Below are 23,831 nucleotides of genomic sequence, written 5' to 3' on the forward strand. Positions count from 1 at the left end.
CCCCCCTAGTAAATAGCTTTAAAAATTTCACTGCAATAACGTAACAACATTGAGCGGGAAGGGGGGGGGGGAGTCTCATTGAACTGTTCCAACTGTTTCGCCGCATTTAACCCGCTGTGAAACTTTAAATTAAAAATTCCTTACCGGATTAAATACATATATATTGTCCCATAGTAATTCACTTCTCTTGCAAGTGCGAACGACTGCCGTCTAGCGGCAAGAATCAGAACGACTACTCAATTTTTTTCCGCCAACAAAATGCTGTAACTTTGTATTGCAGTCCGCCTAGCTCGTTTCTTCCCAGTTCTGCTGTTCTCAGCAATAATTAATTCCATAGTGATATGTTTATTATTCAGATATAATTTTCAATAACTGAATATTTGACTGGTTAATGCTATAGCAAATAATATCAAATAAAGGTGAGTCATATAATTCTATTACGGCTTGAAATAGATAACTTCGATTGTTCGTTCCATCTAGCATTAAATTTATCATATAGCTTGTATTCATTCCTTTACGTCATTTTCAATAAGCAAAACGTATTAAAAACTCGCAATATTTTTTAGAATAAATTTTTCTTCTTCATTTGTTCCATGTAACCTCAAAATACTAACATAGCTTGCAATCATTTCTTTAATGTGCTTTTGAAAAAGTAAAATATTTAATGAATTAAGTATTTGTAATCTAGGTCCTACCTACGTGCTCTGCTAAAATCTATTCAGTGGGCTATGCCGAATGAGTATGGCGAAAATAAAAAGTTGGTCATGTTAGGTGGTATCCACATAGAAATGGCTGTTCCATGTGCAATAGGTACATGGCTTGAAGGAAGTGGATGAACTGAACTCCTAGTAGAAACTCAAGTAACAACATCGGGAAGAGCAGAAGGAACACTGAAAGTTTCGCATGTGAAGAGAAATCGATACGCTCACGATTTTGCAGTAACCACTCTCCAAGTTCTGTTAGAGAAAGCGTATCAAAATCGAAAAGCTATGGACCAATCATTTACAGACTGGGTTAAGCGAAGATCAGAAGAATCACCTCAGTTTAAGTACTGAAGATCACCATGGAGCTAGAATGTATACTTTCAAATCTGGTGCGCACTATTCGTCAAGGAAATTTCTCAGGTTTTAATGTGACTCTTGAGAACATACGTGCATAGCTGTTTGCTCTTGATCATACAAATTATGCCCGATGGCCTTCAGTATTTCTGTTCAATTGGAAGCAGTTACCAGAAATGCATCCAGCTATTTTCCAGGAGTTTCATAGGGGAGATATATCTGGCTCCAAAACTGAGAGAAATTTTTCCAGGTTGGCACACGACCATTTGCATGAGCAAATCAACAAATTAATTTAAAAATCATCAACCAATCTATCCCGTTTAAGTCATATGAGGCTTCATTAATACAGTGGATCGTTGCTGGACCGGAAGTTGTGCGCATGATTGGGGAGTTTGAAGAAAATCAGAGCCTGAAATTGACGTCACTACTGAAAAGCTAGATACTAGATACATGAAGGTACTAGAAGCTTTTGTATTCGATATGAAACTCATGTTTCCAGCTTAGTTGAAACAATTGAAGAACTCGGGAATCTTTTCGAAGATGACGATTTAACTGCATTAAACAGCAACAAAAATATTCTCTCGGAAGAAAGTGCCATTTCTGTGATGTCAGCGCAAGCCAATTCAATACATTTGTAGAAGATCGCTTAGTGTTAAGAAAACTGTCCATACATGATGTTATTAAAAGAAACAATCTCCTCTTAATGAGCAGCAAAAAAAAAAAAATCTGTTAAGTCCAAAGACAAGTAAAACATTGTTGATTTGAGGAGGGCAGCACTCTTTTTGCTAAGCTATATGTTGCCGGCCAAGCAACTCAAATGGATGCAAAAGAATTCTTTCCCATGAAAACAGCTCGTGTCCACCTTCTATATCCAACCGTGGCAAATTTAGGACACCAAGAAAAAAGTCCGACGTAGTTTCTTGTATCGTCCTATCTACTGTACTGGTTTTGACGGTTATTCCGGAACCAAAGTGTTCATTGATGGGGCTGCACTGATTCACATGCCTTTTCCTCAGTCTACTCCAATTGTTCAACAATACTGCGATCAGATTGTGAAGCCGTACAGATTAATGAGACTGAAAAGCGTTCATAGGGTAGATTTAGTTTTTGACCGGTATTTAAAAGGAAGTTTGAAAAGCGACACGAGACAATCGAGAGGATATGGACCAAGAATAAGTATTAAATCCAATGCTTTTATACCAAAGTCATTTACTAAATTTCTTGCGGAAGATAAAAATAAAGATGAGCTTTTCGAATTTTTGGCAGAAAATCTCGTGAAGATGGATCTACCAGATGGGAAGCAGGTTGTATGCACCTGCAAAGAATGTAATTGCTTCAGTTAAGAACAATTTTGAAACCATGTCTCCTATATCCCACGAAGAAGCCGATGCGATGCTATGCGATGTTTAAAATGTAAGCATGTTGAACAAAATTGTTTTATTATACGCTAGCATTAATAGTTACGTCCTCGATTCATTTGGAGCGGTGACTTTGATTATTTCTGCATTTTAACCTTCCTTTCATTCAGTATACAGGTAAAATATTGACAAAAGGTGTTAAAACATGAAGTACAAATGAAACTGGAAAGGTTCATGTATAATGCAGGTATAACAGTAAAAATTTTACTTTAATATCGGCGAATACAAGGAAGTTATTGTTTTCCTATCAATTTTCACGTTGATATTGTAATAATTATTAAACTATTTATCTTTTTTACTAATAATAAAGCTCAAAGTTTGTCTGGATATCTGTCGGGATGTCTGTCCGGATGTCTCTCTGTGACGCGAATAGCGCCTAAACCGTTCGGCCTATTTTCACGAAATTTGGCACATAATTAGTTTGTAGCAGGGGGGTGTGCACCTCGAAGCGATTTTTCAAAAATTCGATTTTATTCTTTTTCTATTTCAATTTAAAGAACATTTTACCTAGCAAATTATCATAACGTGGACGAGTAAATTACCAAATTATCATAACGTGGAACCGTAACACAAAAAAATTGTTGGAAAGACCAGGGCCCACTCAGGGCTGTCTTGCAACTGAGGAAGGAAGGAACCATAAAATGGCTGAGCAAATTAACATAGCAAATTGGGGAAAAATTCATCATCCATTGTTTGTAAATATACAGGCGAATCAAATGACCTTTTAATTTTTCTACTACGAGCAAAGCCGTGCGGGTACCGCTAGTAGAAAATAAAACTAAGCACTGTTAAAGAGCTTTTTTAAACGGCTTTCAGATAATGTATTTGAATTTTACAAAATTATGACCTTTATGTAGTTCTAAGCAGTTAAACCAACGTACTAACCGATACATGGCGGCCATTTTGATGACGTCACCACAGGGGGTCTTGATCTCCAATCAATTGCCTCCCGGCGTTTTTTTTGCTCTCTTATATGAACATAAGTGCTGTACAAAATTTCATACTGGTATCCGGAAGTGAAATGTTTTTGCACAAACTCCACCGACTAACACATAAATCTGAATTTAAAACAAGCCGAACCTCGGAAAACACTGCCCAAGAGACGCCAGCTGGCACAATGAAGTCAAACGAGGAATCGTGCACCGGATATCCGCCAAGCACATTCATTGAAAGTCACAATGTAAGGAGATAGTCCTACGTTCGCACGCAGCAACCAAACAGAACGTCATGCTTGCAACGATCATTAAAAAAATACATGAGCCTTGGTGCCAACAACTACACCTTCTGCTGGAAAAGTTTTGCAACCAGCAGAACCAGAGTCTTTCGATTTAATTCATTACCCATTCTTTTATTTTTCTGGTGTGTGTTTACCAATTTCTTACGTTTACTCCTTTATTTTGCTCGTAGCTCATTGCTTAAACGTTTTTGTTTTAAGACTGAATCATTTATAATGGAATTTACACGTGTTGACATGTAGTAGGAGTCCGATTTACCGTAACTATTTGAATTTCGTGCGAATATTAAAACACGCATACACGCATGAGACCGGACAACTTAGCGTTGTTACTGTTGCTGTGTGCTTTTAGTGTCAGTTCGTGATGTGCAAGTAAAGACAATTGACCGGCCCTCCGATTGGGAAGTAGTTAGTGATTCGTTTTTTGTCAGCAAGAAAATGCAGCGGCAGAAATTCATCGGCAGATAAGGCTTTTGGCATCTGCAATGTTGCTGTTACATGGCAACGCCAGACCTGACACTGTGAAAGAAACTCAAACTCTGATCAAGTGTTTTGAAAGGGAACAGATGCACCACCCAACGTACGGTCCGGACTTGGCACCGAACGATTTCCACTTGTTCCATTACCTAAAAGAGTTTCTTGGCGACAAGTGCTTCGCCACAGATGATGAAGTGAAAGATGATGTTAAAGACAGGTTATCCTCACTGGTGACCAAATTCTATGACAGGCATTCAAAAGCTTGTTGATCAATGTAATAAATGCTTAAATAAGTGTTGAAATATCGTTGAAAAATAGAGAAAGATGTAAGAAATGTAAAGATAATAATTGTTTTAGAAAAAAAAAGTGGACTCTACTTCTGGAATAACCATCGTATTAAAAATATATTTGAAAGGCCACGAGTTGATTTTCTTTATCATCAAGGGAACGAGATGGCAGCAGGGGGGGGGGGCAACAATTCGTTCGTCGGAAATCTGATTGTGTAACCGCCTGATTATGAGACATCTATGATCTAATGGTCAAACGCTTTCAATTATATCAGCATAGACAGGGGTACCCATCCCCTTAAGAGCAAGGGCGCAACCCCCCCCCCCCCTAAATATCGAGAAGACCCTCCCAAAAAGCAAGACCCCCCCCCAAAAAGAATAAAAAATACCCTCAAAACAACCGTCCTAAAAATTCCAATGGCGCATTCTGCACCATGACCCCCCCCCCTTAGGTGGGCACCCCTGGCATAGATCACACGCACACATACTTCTTAAGTTGAGTAAGGCTGGGCTACTTTAGCTACGAAGCTTCTAACTGGCATGGACTGTATCTCCGCTTCGAAGTCTATCCGTATCAAGTCACATAGCAAAGTGAGCTTAAGAACCACATCTTCAGATAAGTATCCGGGTACTTCCGGTCATCGAATACACTCTTAAAACTCGAGAAAATTTTAATAATAAATACTACTGTAAAATGGAGCTTTTACTGTACAGAGAAACTTTTACAGTAAATTGTGACAAGAAAAGTAAAAGATTGCAGCGTCATGAGTTACGCAGTGAAGCATACAATCAGCCTTTCCGGTTCTCCCCAAGTTCCATTCAGTATATGAGGTAGCGCATCGTTCTGCGAACAATGTGAAAGTTAATTCGAACCCCGCTGCTTGTACCTTGTTCCTTTTATTCAGCGCAACTGACCACAACGGTTTCTTTTTACTTTCTTCTATATCTAATATATAGAAGAAAGTATTGGATTCGTGCAAATTTTCGAATTTCGAATTTTGACGGATTCGAACGTTTTGAGGTGTGCTGACTCCATTTCGACTATTTTTGGAAAATGTCTGTCTGTCTGTGTGTGTGTATGTGTGTGTGTGTATGTGTGTGTCACGTCTGTGTGTGACCAGTTTTTTGTGGCCGCTCTACAGCAAAAACTACCGCATGAAATCGAACGAAATTTGGTACACATATGTGCCCCTATGTGAACTTGTGTCCATTGGCTTTTGGCGCGAATTCCTACAAGGGGGGTGGAGCAATGGGACGTTTTTTGAGTTACGCGTGCTTGCTATTCCTCAGGAAGTAACTGGCGGAATCAAACAAAATTTGGTCCATATGTTGCCATCTACAGGAACAGGTGCTGATTCAATTTTGGTGACAATAACTCAAACGAGGTTTGAGCTATAGAACGTTTTTTGTCGTCAATTGTGACTGCTGTATCTCAAGAAATAATGAACGGAATGAAAGAAAAATTTATCGGCAAGTAGCCCTTAGTGGGTATAAGAGCTGATTTTATTTTGGTGTCAACAGCTAGAAAGGGAGTAGCGCAATCGCCCGTTCGTTTCTCCCATTGTGAGTGACCCACCTCAAGAAGTAATACTACGTTCTGGTTGAAATTTGGAATATATGTGAATCCATATGTAAACAGGCTTTGGTGTTCAATTTTGACGCCAATCGCTCCAAGAGGTGTTGATTTTTTTTTTTTTTTTTTTTTTTTTTTTTTTTTTGCGAATAAAAATAGCTTTATTAATGCAACAATAAGGAAGATAAATCGTAATAGATTGTCGTCTGCGTATTTCTCGTGATTTTAGTTGTATGGAAATGATCGGAAATATTATCTCAATGATTTAAAATTCTTAACTGTTGCCATCTTATGTTTGTTAACAAGTAAAATATTTACAATTAATTCAAGCAAGGCTTTTAAAATAACTTTCAATTTTCGCTCTTTGCTTTGCTTTTGCAATAATTCAGACATTGGGATGGTCGTCTAGTTTTTGCATGTGTAATTTTGTTTTTGTTGGGAATATTGCATATTGTCAAGCATGGGGAGGGATCAGAAAAAAAAGAAAAATATAGAAGAAAGTTTTGTGATGGCCGCAACATACTAGTTTTCTATTGTTAAATTTTACAGTAAAATAGGACTTAAAGACAAAAATAACCGTAAAATTTCAGGATTTTTTTTTTTTTTAATAAGTGTTTGCTAATTACAGTAATTCTTAGTTAGTATTCTAATACAGTAATTCTAAATCATTTAATTAATTTTCCTTTTCCGACATAAAACTATTTTTTAAAAATAAAGGCTATCAAAGGATATCGTGAGAGGAAGACAAAAATTATCTTCAGAATAAGTTCCCTTTTTCTATACGCGTCTTCAATCTGAAATTTAATTTTGAATTTCGAGAACTTACCCGTAAATCTTCACCAATGTGCAAGCGCATGTTTACTTCTGGCTGTGCTAAAGCTTCTGCTGCAATTGAAGATTCTGGTAGCATTTCCATTCTCCTATTCGTCTCCTAAGAAAGAAGTTTAAAATGTAAATTTTTTATTGAGCAATCACGATTGCTTATTAATTTCATTTGAGCGTCCTTGATGTCCGGTTCCTTTTTCAGAATGGACCAGGGGCCTCTGCAGCACCGCCGTCCACCGGAGGACGGAACTGCTCCTTTGGTCCTAGCCTCCACTAGCAGCAATGTCCACCGGAATCCCCTCCTACTAGGCGGTGGCGTCCATATCCTGCATACACACATTCCTACATACACACACGTCTACACGCAAACAAGTCCTTACACACATACACACACGTAACCGTCCAGGAGGAGGGGCAGGCTTGAGAGGACATGAGTAGTTTCTAGAAACAACAGCCTCCAATGAGTAGGGTCTTGTCGCAACTCGTGATTGCGGAAAACATAATTCGAATTCAAAGTGTCAGAATTCAAATTAGACACACACACACACACACACACACACACTCACACACACACACACACACACACACACACACACATATATATATATATATATATATATATATATATATATATATATATATATATATATATATATATATATATATATATATATATATATATATATATATATATATTTTTTTTTTTTTTTTTTTTTTTTCTTCTTCTTCTTTAATTCTGCATCTAACTCGATTAAAGTAAAATCTAAACATCAAACAATTCGACAAAAATTATTTGCTAAAAGTTATGCCAACTTGGATGTTATGTCTCGTTAATTTCTCACTAGTTCAGAGACTCCTATGTTAAACTACTGACAAATAGGGAAAGAAAAGAAAAAAACATGGTAAAAAAAAAATTCAAAAAGCATTACAGTAATTTTGCATGAAAATTCTTGAAATTAATAAAAAAATTTTCAAGATTGCAACAAATTGAACACAGAAAACATATAAATAACGCCTACAACATTTGCAACACTATTCCATACTTATTTAAAGGTTGTATGGTGCAGCTCTGGTTAGTTGAGCTATGACCTTGACATTGTTTACCTGGTTTTAGGATTTCATTGAAAAAGAAACGTGTTATTGTCGTGGATTTTAGCTGAAATATTGTTTGAAAAATTACTACGAAAGTTCCCAAAGTTAACTCTGCGATAGTATACCCTTGTCTATTACCCAAAAGAGAGGCCTACGTTGTCAAATTTGTAGTTCAACTTAACAGAGACACACTATCGACTAGTCGACTAGGCTGACATAGTCTCTCGTCGGCCTTGCTAGTGCACCAAAAAAGTGGGGGGTCAAAAGAAGTGTGGAGGTAAGGGGGCGGTGCCCCTGAAGCTGATTTTTTTCTTTTCTTAAAATTGGTCTATATTATTGGATTTTAACAGTACTGATTAAATGACCTCAAAAAAGGTGGAATATGGCCTCCAAAATCGGGACGGATGGCCATCGTAAACTCCCTTCCCCCTTTCAAAGTTCCATTCTTCTGAAATAAAATGAGAAAAGTCCATTTAATAGGACTGTTTTGTTTTTATAAATTATTCCGTACAGTAAAAAATCATTTGTTCATCGATCATTCATTTTAGACTCTGAACAGCAACGCCCCTTTACTTTTAGAAGTGAGAGGATGGTGCCCCCCTCCCCCCATGAGCCACCCTATAAAAATCTGCAACGAAAATTTTAATTTGAGAAAAATTTGAAACTTTCAACGATACGATCGAACAATAAATTCAACGATATTCAACCTACCTGCTGAACGGTTGTTCAAATATCAAATTCATCAGCAGTCACAATGGCTTTAACTTTGAAGCAGTACACCATTGATTATGGAGTTATAATTTTAGTGCAGGTTCGCCACTTGCAACTCCCACTCTAACAATCATTATGAACGGCGTGACGAACTTACGCAAATACCCCACCCCAGTTTTAGCCCAAATTCAAACTACTTTCTTCCCTATTTTTGGAATTTTCTCTGATCTTCCAATACTTTACAAAATGGTTTAAAAAAGAAAGCTTGTCTTCAATTTTAGCTGGTGCAAGCATAAGAAATGAATATTTTTAGACACTATTTGCAAGTGGAACAAATTGCACTTACCTCGCAAGAACATGATGTTGTAGAGTGAATGTATGCCGCTAATAACACAAATGCACCAATCAGCGCGATGAGGCAAACTATTGTCTTCGCAGCCAGTCGAATCAATTGCAATCTCACGGAATAGCCTTTGGGATAAGCCTGTAAGAATAAAACGGACTGTGAGCAGGGCGATGTCCTTTTTCTTTCACTTCCATTGTGTGGAACAAGTACAGTTTCGAAGGTTTCGTTATTACTATTTTATTTATTTACTAGCGGTACCCGCACGGCTTTGCCCGTAGTAAAAAATCGAAAGGTCATTTGGTTCGTCTGTATATTTACAAATAATGGATGACGAATTTCTCTCCAATTTGCTACATTCATTTGCTTGCCCATGTTGAGTTCCATGTTATGATAATTTGGTAATTTACTATTCCACGTTGTGATAATTCGCTCGGTAAAATTTTCTTAAAATTGGAATAGAAATGGAACAAAATCGAATTTTCTAAAAATCGCTTCGAGGTGCACACCCCCATGATACAGACTAATTTTGTGCCAAATTTCATGAAAATCGGCAGAACGGTCTAGGCGCTATGCGCGTCACAGAGATCCAGACAGAGATCGGGACAGAGATCCAGACAGAAAGACTTTCAGCTTTATTATTAGTAAAGATTTTTTTAAATTCCAATATGTGTTTCTATTTAAAATTATCCAAAGCAGGCATGTTTTTGTCTGAAGCTACATCTAATCAAGAGCAAAAGTGAGCTGCGACTTGATCCAGAAAGATACATAGTTTTTCCGGGAAGCTCGATCGGCACCTCGCACCGTAGAGCGACTTTAATTAGTGGAGTGAAAGGACAATCCTCAATTTATGTATTCCGTCGTCCAAAATTTCGGTTCTGCTACTGGTGCATAACCAGTGGGGACTGGGTCCTCCAAGAGGGTGCCAACCTTGAGTCCCAAAAGGCGCAAAAAGATTTTTAAAAAAAGAAAGAAAAAATGGGGGGGGGGGAGCCAAAAATAAATAAATAAATTGAAAAGGCACAGGTCTGAAGGCGTAAAAAAAAGAAGAAAAAAGCGCACTTGTTCGAGAGCGGATAATAAAAATAATTTAAAAAACGGAGGCGCACACTTTTATGGATGCAGATATAGTATAGAATAAAATATACTTTTTAAAAAAGTTCGAGGGTGGGGGAAAAAAAAGGAAACAAGGCGCTCACGCTGAGAGCGTATAAGAAAAATTAAAGGAGCTCAGGATTGAGGAAGCAAAAAAAAAAAAAAAAAAGCGAATAAATAAATAGTAATAATTAAATTTGAAAAAGAAAAAAGGAAAACGGTGGCGCACACGTTCGAGGACGCACAAACAAAGTAACAGAAAATAGAATATTTGAAAATAGGGTTTGAGGCCGAGGAACAAAAAACAAATCAATAAAAATCAAGGCGCACGCGCTCGAGGGCGCAAAAGGAAAACCGAAAAAGTTCGGCTTGGAGGGAGCATAAAAGAAGAAAGAAAAAAGAAGTCGCACAGGTTTGAAAGTACAAAAAAGAAAAAGGGAAAAAAAAGTAGCACAGGTTTAAAGGAACAAAAAAATAAGACAAAAGCGCACTGTTCCGAGGGGCAAAAAAAAAAAAAAAAAAAGGAAAACGGAGGAACGGAGATGCACACGTTCGAGGACGCAAATAAAGCAAAGCAAAAAAAAAAAAGAATTTGAAAAAAAAAAAAAAAAAGGTTCAAGAGCGGGGGGTGGGACAAGGCTCTCACTCTCGAGGGCGCAAAAGAAAATCCGAAAATCCCAAGGAACTCAGGATAGAGGGAGCAAAAAAAAAAAAAAAAAGCGAAGTAGCAGATTTCAGAGCGCAAAAAGAAACAAAGGCGCACAAGTTCAAGCGCAGAAATAAAATAAAACGGGGGGGGGGGGGGGGGGGGAAACGCTCTGGGGTTTGAGGACACAAAGCATTCCGAAGGCACTCAGGGTTTGAAAGCGCAAAAATATAAACAAATTCACACTGGCTTAAAGGCGGGGGAAAAAAGAAAAGAAGGGGGGGGGGAGACTAAGTCGTACAGGTTTCAGGACGCAGAAAAAAATAATAACAAATCTTTATCTTTACTAATATTATAAAGAGAGAGGGAGGATTTTTGTGTGTTTATATGTTCGAGGTATCTCCGGAACCACTGCACCTATTTGAAAAATTCTTTCACTATATGAAAATGAAAGGTGCTTTCTTACTGAGTAACATAGGCTATAATTCGAAAAAATCCGATAAATAGTTCTTTTTTTATTCAAATTTAGGCCCAAATTTCACGTAAATTGCCTATTGTTGGCTATTAAAGGGGTGAAAAATTACTTGCACTTATTAATATTATCTATCGTTCAAAAGGGTAGAATTTTCTGCGTTCTAAATAATTTATTTCAATGCTCTAACTTAATTACGGCGGGAGTAATTTGCGTTTTTAGCTCGAACTTTTTTAGGCTTAGCTGAAATTTATGCACTACTTTCTTCATTAAATCTATCAATAAAAAGTGAAGGAATTGTCCCACAGTTTTCTTTTTGACAGCATTGGAAAAAGCGAAATTTTTTACTCCAGATCTCTCTCGACCTTTGGTCGAAAAAATTAGCATCTATCTTCAAAGGAAAAAAAGTTACAAGCGTTTTTAAATCAATTTCGAAATATGTCATTTTGATTCAAGTTGTGAACCATTTTATTTTCGCGTTTCCATGGTTACGCTTTTTGAATCCATTGTTTATTTCCTTATTTTGCATCTGATTTTTTAAACTTATTTTATTTCATGTTTCAATGGTTACGCTTTTAAAATCCATCTGTCGCATTTTAATTTCTTAAAAGTATTTTAATATCTGCCGTTATTGTTTGGAAGGGTTAATTTTGCATGGTGTTTATTTTCTTTTATTTAAGTTATTCTTTAAGTTATTAAGGTATTCTTTTAATTAATTGCTGAATACATGTCACTTTAAGGCCCCTATATGAACGAGCTGGCGCGTCAGCTAAAGATTAGCCATTTTGGATCGAAGCGCGTGTTTGAGTAGTTGTCTTTTCTGGCAAGTTATCGCGTTTGGTGATTGTTCACTGTGAACAATTATTAGCTGCGGGTGAATTGTTTATTAAATAAAATATTATTTTCGGAAAATTTGGCGAAATCCGAAACTTTACTGTGGTAACCCTAGCAGTGCAACAATGAAAAATCCGATCCAAAATGGCTAAACTTAAGATGATGCGTCGGCCTATCTATATAGCAACTCTATGTCACTTGACACAATTTTTGTTCTCAAGGTAGACCGGGCAAAGCCGGGCAACGCACCTCTTAATATATATAAAGATTTGAAAGCTACTGTTAATGTGATTTTATACCTTTTTGTTTGTTTGGCGAAACATTTATTATTACCAAAGAAAAAACATCCGCTTCACTCGCAAAAGGGCTGGGTTCCGGTAGCGTGGTCGCTTAACACGTTAGGCGCTGAGCAGTTCAGTCTAGAATTATTGTTTTAAGGCAACCGTTAATGTAATTCATTGTTTTGGCGATTTGTTTTCAAAGAAAAGAAACTTTTGATTTGTTTTTATTCGAGTGAAATGGTACGACATTTTCTTCTTTTTTTTCTGACGATGATTTTTGAATGTTCCACGGGATGTTTTTTTTTTTTTTTTCGTTGGACGGATGGATTATGATAGCGTGGTTGCTGGGCAAGTTTGGCGATAAATAGTAGAGCTGCGGAATTATTTTTACATTCGAAAAATATTATTTGATGTCTTTTTTTTATTTATTTGGCGAAATATTTTAAATTGCAGTAAAAACTGCTTGACTCGCTAAATAGAGTTTTAAAGCAACTGTAAATCTAATTTAATGATTTGACGAAAAGTTTTAAATTCCAAAGAAACTGAAATAGTTTTTTTTTTTAAAGGTGTGTACGCATTTTATGCAAAGAAAAACGATCATTTCACATCAGAGGGGGAGGGGGCATCAATGTTTTTTATTCAACGGACTTCCATTAATTTTTTTTTAGCACGGGCATCGCTGTGCGGGTACTGCTGGTAAATAAATAAAAACGAAGGCGCACAGTGGGCGGGAGGCCGGAATACTTCGAGCGAAAGTGAAATAAGTTAGACGCGCGCTACTGACGCCAAGAAATAATGTACTGCTCATTAGTTAATGGACAGCCGCTGGCGGCAAGAAGGGGCGTGACCCCGGAAGTACACCGCCGAAAACGGTGTACACCAACCCGCCGAGTGCTCAGCAGCCCTGTTTAATTCTGACACAAAAATATTACTAGAATCTGAAAAGTTAAAATAATAAGTTATTATTATTATAAAATAACTCAATACATGTTGAAAAATAATCAAGTTTAAAGCGGTTAGGTGAGTCGGAGTTGGTCACTTTTTCCTTCCAACTCCGCAGCCCTGCTTGATTCTGATGCAAAAATATAGCAAGAATTGAAAAAGTTCACAAAGTAAATTAACTCAATAAATAATGTCGAGAAATAAAGTTTAAAGCAGTGTGAGTACGCTCATCCGTCTGTTTCCAATCGAATAAACTGATATTGCCATTAATCTTTAGTACAGCTTTCCAATGCAGTGTTTCATTCAATAGAATAAAAAATTTCTTAGGTTTTTGAAGACTTGGTTTTAGCTACATTATTTCGGTTGGCTTGACGTAGTGAATGCTTGCTGATTTTAACGTTACGGTTTATTTACAGAGCTTTTTATAGTTCCCCGTTCCTTCTACCGCATAGTTGAAAAAGGTCAGTCTAAGGATCAGGATTTGGAAAATAATGGGCTTTACACCTGCTTAAGAAAATTCTCAAGGTTATGCTGCCTAATTATGAATGTTGTTCGGATAGCAAATGCTCCTGAAGAAGCTTAATCTTTTTAAGCTGCTGTGTATGAATTAAGGTCATATTCTTTAAATTAGGTTTTCCGAAGTATAACTTTGAAAATTACAATAAAGTCTTCAAAAAACATGGATTCTATTCCTCAATTGTTTGAAAAAAATTTTTTTGCTCTTATAAAAAATATTTCAATTTGACGAACTCAATGAACTAGTGATTCGTCTCGGCTGCACTCCATACCAGGGGCGCCCTGACCTTAATTTTTTTGGGAGGGTAGGCATTCACAATTTGCCGAATGGAGCTCCAAATGTTTCCGGATGATGATACATTTGAAGGAATGAAACTCCAAATTTCGCCGAATAATGATAGTTTTGTCGAAAAGATCTCCAACTTTTGCCAAACGATGATAATCTTGCCGAATCGTCAGACAAAATTTGCCGAATAAAGAAATTCTTGGAGTGACCTCTCGTGACCTTCCATCGGGGCGCCCCTGCTCCATAAGACAGGCTGACCTATCCTCCATTTCGGTCCAAGAGCACCTTGGATCCAGATTTGTTTGAAATTTGTAAATGGGTCATTTTCTCTAAACTGCTAAATTCTTGTCCTTGCTCCAAAAAAAAAAAAAAAAAACTTTTATAGAAATAAAATTGACGCCAGAATACCTTAACAACATGTTTTTATGTTTGTAAACTAAGCTAAAACAAACTCTCTATTATCATGGGTGCCCATATAAAAAATTTTAAGGGGGGGGGGGCTCAGATATTTTCCCCATGGTTTAGCAGGATATTTTTTCCATAGAAACCAATTTCAGTACATATTAGAGTTATTAAAGTTTGCATTTTTAATAAATTAAGCATTAATCGCTGGAGAAGAAATGTTTTTACATTTTTGCAAAGAAAAAAGTACTAAAAACAAGAAAGTTCCAATTTATAGGGGGGGGGGCTTTAGCCCCCACCTGCCCCTCTATATGGGCGCTCTTGTCTATTATTATACATATAAATAATTTTTTTACTTGATAAATGTCATTCCCCTGTGTGTCCACACCTCCACCTTAAAGCAAAATTAGCTCTAAAGATTCAGGAAACCATGCATATTTGTAAATAAATTGTTGTTTAACTTATTAACAGTTGTCATGATATGTTGTAAAATAGAAAAATAAAGTTTGCCCTATTTTGAAAAAAATAGCAAAAAATGTTCTTTGAGTTTTTGTCATTCCCCTGTCGAAGAATAGAATGAATGTTTCTCACATCTGGTAATAGTTTTATTAACCCATAATTTAGTCTTTGAATTGTGGCCTCATTATAGAAATAATCTTAATAGGTTCTTTTTGCAAAAATACACGGAATCAAGTACAATTGGGTGATTGGGTGATCTCAAGTTAAATATTGTTAATTATTTTTAATGTCTGTCATTACCTTGTCTCTGATAATTAGTTTAATTTTGTAATGATCACTCAATGAGTGATTGACTTTTGTTTGTATAGAGTTTTTCCACCTTACTTCAAGTGACATTGATTTTTGTTGTTTGCAGTTATGACAATGTAAAAGTTAACTTTAATTTTTGTCATTCCCCTGTCTTCATTCCCTTGTCACATGTAAGGGAAACAAATGACCACAATAACTACTTTTTGCACACCACCATTTTGGACTTTTTTAAATTTCATAAAAATGGCGCTTTTTTTCCCACAGAAAATATAATACCGTCAGTAAAATGCATTATTTCCTCTAAGTGTCGTTCCCCTGTCACAGTAAATGCCATTCCTTCCCTTGTCCAAATTGCACTGTTTAGGGAAAATGACCCAAATGCACTTTACCATAGTCGCTAGTTGCGATGCCGTAAAAATAACTGATGAAAAGTTGAGTAAAACGTACCTTCAACAAATCTAGCAATTTCATTGTTCAAACCTTACAATTTCATCTATTGGATAAAGCAGTTTTAGCGATTTGGGAGCTCCCAAAAAGCACTGTTTAGGGAAAAGGACCCAAATGCACTTTACCATAGTCGCTAGTTGCGATGCCGTAAAAATAACTGATGAAAAGTTGAGTAAAACGTACCTTCAACAAATCTAGCAATTTCATTGTTCAAACCTTACAATTCATCTATTGGATAAAGCAGTTTTAGCGATTTGGGAGCTCCTAAAAAGCGGGGGCCCTAGAGGCCACGGCCTTGTACGGCCCATTAAGTAATCAGATCCTGACTATGCGCATTCTTTCTTATTCTTGGTGTCACAATTTTTTTTACTTTTGATGAGTGCATTGCACAAATAATAAAAGAGATCCTCACATAAAGAGCATATCTAGGATAATTAAAAGCATAATTCGTGTTTTAATACGACTTAGCTTTCAGTACATCTTACAGAAACCAATGACATCAAATATACAATTTTCTTTCAAAAATATTCATATATTTGTAAATATCATTTTTAGTTTCATTTGACGTTATTTATCGATTATCGGTTGTATTATATTTACAGATTTTTTTTTTTATTATTTCATGCATTATAAATAATACATATTTCGTGCCGACATGAGATATCATTTTTTAAAGTGGAAAATGAAATAAAATACTTATCACGAAATTATTTTTAGACATCTAGAATTTAGTTTTCCTTGATTTTTTTTTCTCCGATACGTATGTAGCATTTTGATCATTTCAATTTGCGTGTCAAACCTTTTTATCGTTTCACGCATTTTCGTAACAAAAATTCATCAAGCATGTGACATAGTTCTCGGAGTCACGTTTTCTTTTCTAACAATAAAACTTATTCTTCGGCAAGTAAAAGTTAGTTACTGGTTTTCTTATTTATTTTGAACTTTAAGAACAGGTGTGCTTTTTCAACAACGACAGCTCATTTTTTTCAAACCCCCCAGGCGAAACGGAAAGGGATAAGACGTTAAACAAGTATAACAAGCGGATCTGTCTACGGCAGCGAAAACTTTGTCCGGTCCTCAGAAATTTTTGCCCGGTCATGTAAAAAAAAAAAAAAAAAAAAAAAAAAAAAAGAGAGCTTCGACATCTTGAATTCAACATACGATTTTTGCAATGACGAGTTACGATAAGACCCTACTCGTCAGGTTTATATTTTTCTACAAACGGCTCCTGTCCCCCAGAACCGACTTAATGTATACCCGACCCTCGTAACCTTACACAATCCTCTTCAGACCAAAACAGCATCCGGCCAGTGGCGTAGCTACGCTTTCTGCCACCCGGGGCGGTTCCTCAATTTTGCTACCCTTTTGATGGAAAATAGTTAATACATTAATGAGTCAAGTGTTTTAATAAAGAAAAAATAATAATTTTTTTCGTTCTTATTTAAACTTTAATAAGAACGAAAAGGGGTCTTCTTACAGAAGAAAAAAAAAGGAATTCAGAGATCCACAGAAACATTCCAAAAGTTAAGTCAAAATTCGGACTTTTTAGCAATTTTTGGTAACGGTTTATGGAAAAGAGGTTTTGAGTTCCCTCCAGATTTTTTTTTCCAAAATTAAAATCAGTTTTATGCCTTCTTCGGTGATGTTAGGGGGATTGGGAGTTCTCAAGGAATTTTTTCCGAAATTGAAGCTTAAAAAAGCAATTTTTGGCTATCTTTTTATACGTGAAGACATTGGAGAAGAATCAGCGGCGCTGTCCGGAAAGCTTTTCAACTAAACTGAAAAGCACGTATATGTAGGTTGTATCTAGTGGTGTAAGGGATACTCCCCAACTCCAACAAAGACTGGATTTTTTAACGTCATTAGAGAGAGTTCGGAGGTGGGTTTCCCACTCGAAATCTTTTTCGAAACTGTTGCTCATTTTAAGCTCTTCATCGCTGAGAAAAGAAGGCTTTGCGGTCTTCCCTTATAATATACCATATTAGACTATCTTTAACCACGTTAAAGGAAGGGTCAGGGCTTGACCGCCTTCAGGAATTTGTTGGTATTGAAATTTTAATAACTCAATATTAGACTAAAAGATGAGATGTAAAGAGATGGGGTGGGCGAGACTCAAGGCCTAAACTGCACTTTTAGGCTGTTTGGTGACGTTAAGGGATAGGAAGGCTCTTCCCGAAAAATGTGACACCGTCCTCAGTTTGTAGCTTCAGACGAAAAAAGAGAAAAAACAAGCAATTTAATGCTGAGATGTCCACAAGAACAACACTTGATTTGTATTTGAGTAGTTTTATTATCATAGTCGTACCACAACCTTAGAATTAAAAGACCTTTCTTTTTTTTTGACTCCAAAAAAGAGATCAAAAGCATGATTTACTTATTGGGAAAACGCGTTAAATTTTTTCGCATCAAAAGTGTGAAATTGCCGCCCCTTAAAAAGTGCCGCCCGGGGTGGACCGCCCCCTCCGCCCCTCCCTAGCTACGCCACTGTATCCAGCACACACAGGGGCTCAAAAAAAAAATCAATTATTTGCACACATTTTATAAGATCAATTTTTCGGTGTAGAGGATGAGTTTTGGGAAGATCACTACAAGATCATGGAAGATAACTGGAGTGTGAGGAAGAGGTTAAAGCTATTGGAAGAACTCGACACAGGTAGTCTGTTGCCTGAACTTGCAGTCTATTTCAAGGCTCCAGCTCCTAAACTAAAGGAAAAATCCTATACCTTACTAATGTGAAAATTATAACTTTAAAAATTCAGAACTGGTAAAAGTTGCGTTAAAGTATTTGACAGTGATGGCAACTTCTGTCCCATCGGAAAGAGTCTTTTCTCTGACTGGTATGATAGTCAGCGGAAAGAGAAATACGCTTCTGGGGGACAAAATAAACAAACTTCTTTTTATCCAAACTATCACTGTGAACATCAAATATTGGGGGTTACTTATCGACTTCCTCCAACAAATCGTCCTTCTATTACTTACAATTTGTGTTTAATTATGTAGCACCAACAATACAACACATATTTATTGAACTTAATAATAGTTGTTAGAAATTAATTTTGTATTTTTAACATAATTTGCACAACACAGTCTTATCATTCAACTGACGGGAAATGTTATGATACATTTTTTCTTAGATTCTTTTTTGATGTAGATTTACTTATAGTTTCATTCAGTTTGAAAATATTTCCTTATTACTGTAGTTAGTTTGTATTAATCGCTGCATGTCTTACTATCAATTTTTTGTCCTATTATAGTACCAAGATGCTGCAAAATTATTCCTATTAAATTGTATCCATGATTTGAGGTTTGGTATTTTCAATATATTCGTCGGGTACGTATTCTTTTGTATTGCTTAAATAAACAATATATATATATATATATATATATATATATATATATATATATATATATATATATATATATATATATATATATATATATATATATATATATATATATATATATATATATATATATATATATATATATATATATATATATACTAGAGGACTCAACAGACGTTGTTCTGTTCAAACTTTATAAATTGAAAGGTTAAAAAACTTCAATAAACTATCAAGTGTTTGAACCGTTTTGTTGAAAAAATAAGTAAAAATAATAGTTTAAAAAACTAAAAAAACACGCTTTCGTAGCAAAATGAACTAAAAAGTGAAAAATAATCTTTGGATGATAGTAGTTGACCCATCACTTAATTTTAATGTAATACAAAAAAGCGTGGGGTGCTGTCTATTTACATTTTTGCTTGGACAACAAATGGAAGAAATTCAAGACAACTGATAAGAAGCCCCCCACGCTTTTTTGTATTACATTAAAATTAAGTGATTGGTCAACTACTATCATCCAAAGATTATTTTTCACTTTTTAGTTCATTTTGCTACGAAAGCGTGTTTTTTTAGTTTTTTAAACTATTATTTTATTTTTCTGATTTTTAGTCTTATGTTGGAGAATTATCAGGCGACGAAATTATTTATAAAACGAGTGCGAGGTAATATCATAAAGTTAAGACAAGGGCACCCCGATGGGAAGCTACTGTGAGTCATCGATGTACGTTTGCAGAAATCATATTTATATTACTTTGAAAATTTGAGATGCATTTGAATAAAAGTTTTGTTCAACAATGGTCTGATCAGCAATGAATTTCCAATTGAAGGCTCACCTAAATTTTGGCATGAAATTAGTTAAAAACAATCATATTTCATGTTCTAATTACCTTGGAACATTGGAACAAATTTTGTCTGATGCAGAAAAATTAAAGGTTTTTGTAGATATTTTTAAATAATTTTTGCGAGCATTTTTTGATGTATTTTTTTAAATTTTTCCTTTTTCACATTGTTGGATTTATGCCAAAATATTGATTAAAATTGGAGAAAACTAACAATTAAAAGGGTTAATTAATTAATTTGATTATAGAATATTGCATTGTCAACGGGTCTAAGATCGCGTGACAAATTTCAAAAGAATCCGATCGCAGGAAGTGGGCGAAATTTGAGCTGCAAGATTCCATTACAAGATACACACATACATACATACATACATAAAGGTGAAGCTAATAAAAGCGTGTTAAAAAGAAAATGTTTTAAGCTTCTTGGTGTCAGAATGCGTGCATTTATTACAACTTGATTTTTCTAATGCCCACTGGACAGTTGTTTTATTAACTACTTTTTCTCCCGTACTTGATGGTTTGTTCCTTCTGCCATACTCAAAGGATAAAAAGCGTCCTCAGATATTAAGTGTAAAATTCTAACTACCCATCTAGAACAAACGGGAAATCCCTCTGCAACATCCCCCATATGAAAAAGAGTAAAGCAATCGAATGGATATCGTTTAGAAAAATGATAAAGGTAAAATTCTCTGAATAAGCGAAAATCACTCATCCCTATCCCACGATCCCGATGTAAAATGAACACATTCTTCAACTAAAATGACTAAAAACTCTTTAAAAACGAAAAACAATTATTTGCAATTTGAAATATTTCGCCAAATAAACAAAAATACAATAAATTACTTTAACAGTAGCTTTAAAATGTAAACAAATGATCACGCAACTCTATTGTTTATAGCCAAAGTCGCCAAGCCACCAAGTTACTGTAATCCAGCCGATCAGTGAGCGAAGCCAACTCCGACCGATTAGCGGTCCGATCTTTTGAACGAAAACTTTTTAAATTTCATATATTGCCTAATGTGTTCGTTCACCAAAGATAAAGATCTTCCACTGCACTGATCTTTTGTATACAGAACTACCCTATTGTAATTTATCGAGACGAAAATAAAATTTGTTTCGTCTTTAAATTCCGTCATCTTTTCTTTTAATAATGTACTGATTAGTTAGATAATCCTTAAAGTATTCTTGATATTGATGCCAAAACTCAGATGAATTTCACCCGAGAAACAAATGTTGCTATGTACGGTACTTTCTGATCATTTGGTTAGGAAAACCTAAAGCACCGATCCTGTCATATGGTTCAACTACAACGGCAGAACACATGTTGGTAGAATTACGGTAACCGGGTCGCGTTGGCGTATTTTTTCAAAAGCTGCCAAATTTAGCACCTACGACTCAATGTAAACAAAGTACTACAATGTAAACAAAAGAAAGCATCAAATGAGAATTGACCCTAAGACAAGGGGCGGAGCTTCGGATTGCTCAAACTATTACCTAGGTAACTACAACTGTTTATTAACATTTTTTTTTTTTTGAGCAATCACGATTGCTTATTGCTTTCATTTGACTGTCTTTGGCGTTGTGGTTCCTTTTTCAGCTTGGACCAGGCCTGCAGCACCACCGTCCACCGGCGGCGGCGCGGCTGGTCCTGAGCACTGTCCCCCGAAATCCACTTTTGCTGGGCGGTGGCGTCCATGTCCCACACACACGAACGCCTACACACACACACACACGAACGCCTACACACACACACACACACGAACGCCTACACACACACGAACGCCTACACACACACACGAACGCCTACACACACACACACACACACACGAACGCCTACACACACACACGAACGCCTACACAGACACACACACGAACGCCCACACACACACACACACACACGAACACCTACACGCACACGCAAGTACACAACACTCACTCACACACATGCATACATACACTTACGCACCCACGCACCCACACACATGCGCCTACACAAACACACACGCTCGTGATTGCGAAAAACATAATTTGAATTCAAGATGCCAAAAATTCAAATTATTATTATTATTTTTTTTTTTTTGTGATTGCAACCGTAAAGAAAAAAAAGCATTAAAATTCTTTTTTCCTTTTTAAAATATTGCAAAATATGGAAAGAAACAAATGATTAAGCCTTTTTTTTTATACATAGAACTACTTATATTATTTTTCTTACTTTGAAAGAAAGTTTGCAGAAAAGACAAATGAGAGGTAACTTTTTTCAAGATGTTAACTTAAACGTGGGAAGATACAAGTGCAGTATCTACAAAGATGAATATTTGAGACATAAAAAGAAACGTGTTTTGGATTCGATACTAACAATAGCGAAATGATGGAATTTGACCTTTTTGTTTTTTCAATAGAAAGTAAGTAAGCAGCTTGTACAAGAAAGCTAAAGTACAACCCATGACGAAAATGCGAAAAAAAATTTTAAATAAAAATTTGCCGATACTGCTCTTTACGTTCCCATTGCAGTAATATTGAACTCCTTTTTTTTCTATAGGAAAAAAAAATAAAATATGATGCATGTGAACGAAAAGTTTCATGACGTATATGGTGTTACACTTTCTATCAACATGTTTAATTTCCTAAGGAACATTAAAATGAGACATAAATTTTTACCGAAATTTAACAACCGTAAAAATTGGATAGAACACGACATTAGTCCGAAATAATCTCAGAAAAAGCCATTAAAAATACTTATTGTTTAATTAAGACTTAAAACGATCTACTAAAGAAGTTTAATCATATCAAAATATGAATTCAGAGAACGTTATCCTAACTAAAATTATAATTCTAACTTACGGAATAAGTGATTACGATAATTAATAAATTTTAAATTTAAGATATAACAATAAAACATGAAGGAAATAACTTACTGCGAACACATTCCAAAAACGTATCCAAAAGGTATGAATAACTACTTTTCAAATCTATAACTTAAAAAAGTTAAAAGTGACAAACATTTCGCGATGTAAAATTTTGTAAAATGTTTCGAAGATCTAAAAATTGAAAAAATACAATATGTTGCCCATTTTCAGAAAAAAATCACATTTGAGAAAATTTAAAATATTATTCCACGGAATTAAAAAAAAAAAAAGAAAGAAAGATGTATTGGACAAATAAATTACAATTTTGTAAAGGTGAATTCTGAAATGGCTGATTGGCCAAACGAACAGCAAATCAGCTTTGGTGTAGGGTTACCAAAATTGCTCCGTCGCCAAGGTAAGGTAGCGGGTTGCCAGAATGAAATATTTATCGCCGCGACCCGGTTACCGTAATTCTACCCACATGTTTTGCGTGAACCTTCCAGTACTTTACTTTAAAATATATCACGGGAACTAAAATCGTTGCTTTTAAGAAATGAAGGCTTCACTCTCTCTCTCTCTCTACGTTTTATCTATTCTCAATTGACATATCACAGTAGGAAATTTCGTTACAAAAAGCAGAGTTGGTTTTCTTATTGTCGTTTGGCAATGGGTTAAATATATTTCAGTTCTCGTTCAACAATAGATTAAAATAAATATTAACCATTTGGGAGACATAACCATCCAATGTTTAAATTAGTTAATTAACTAACAAAAACGCTTCCGATTCGATCCATCGCGCTTCGAAACCATGCTTGCCACAACTTAATTCCACACAAAAAATTTGATCAAAATCGGTCCAGCCGTTTAAAAGCCTTATGGTGACAAACGTCCGCACAAAAGATTTTTATATAATAAGATATATATATATATATATATATATATATATATATATATATATATATATATATATATATATATATATATATATATATATATATATATATATATATATATATATATATATATATATATACTAGCTTTTACCCGCGGCTTCGCTCACGTTGATGTAGTCTTTTTTCAATTGATTCAAGTTAATGG

The 23,831-nt window shown here is 35.5% G+C and overlaps 1 protein-coding gene across 1 annotated transcript in view; it reads right to left on the reverse strand.

Annotated features, from left to right (window-relative positions):
• LOC129229214 (uncharacterized) overlaps positions 1–23,831 on the reverse strand; it is a 52,561-nt gene that overhangs the window by 15,099 nt on the left and 13,631 nt on the right. Inside the window, exons 2-3 of the mRNA XM_054863475.1 lie at positions 9,022–9,159; positions 6,874–6,978 (exon numbers count right to left, since the gene is read on the reverse strand). Of these exons, the coding sequence (XP_054719450.1) occupies positions 6,874–6,978; positions 9,022–9,159 (243 nt within the window). The remainder of the gene's footprint in view (positions 1–6,873; positions 6,979–9,021; positions 9,160–23,831) is intronic.

Source organism: Uloborus diversus, chromosome 9, assembly GCF_026930045.1.
Source record: "Uloborus diversus isolate 005 chromosome 9, Udiv.v.3.1, whole genome shotgun sequence".
In the NCBI taxonomy this organism is placed as follows: domain Eukaryota; kingdom Metazoa; phylum Arthropoda; class Arachnida; order Araneae; family Uloboridae; genus Uloborus; species Uloborus diversus.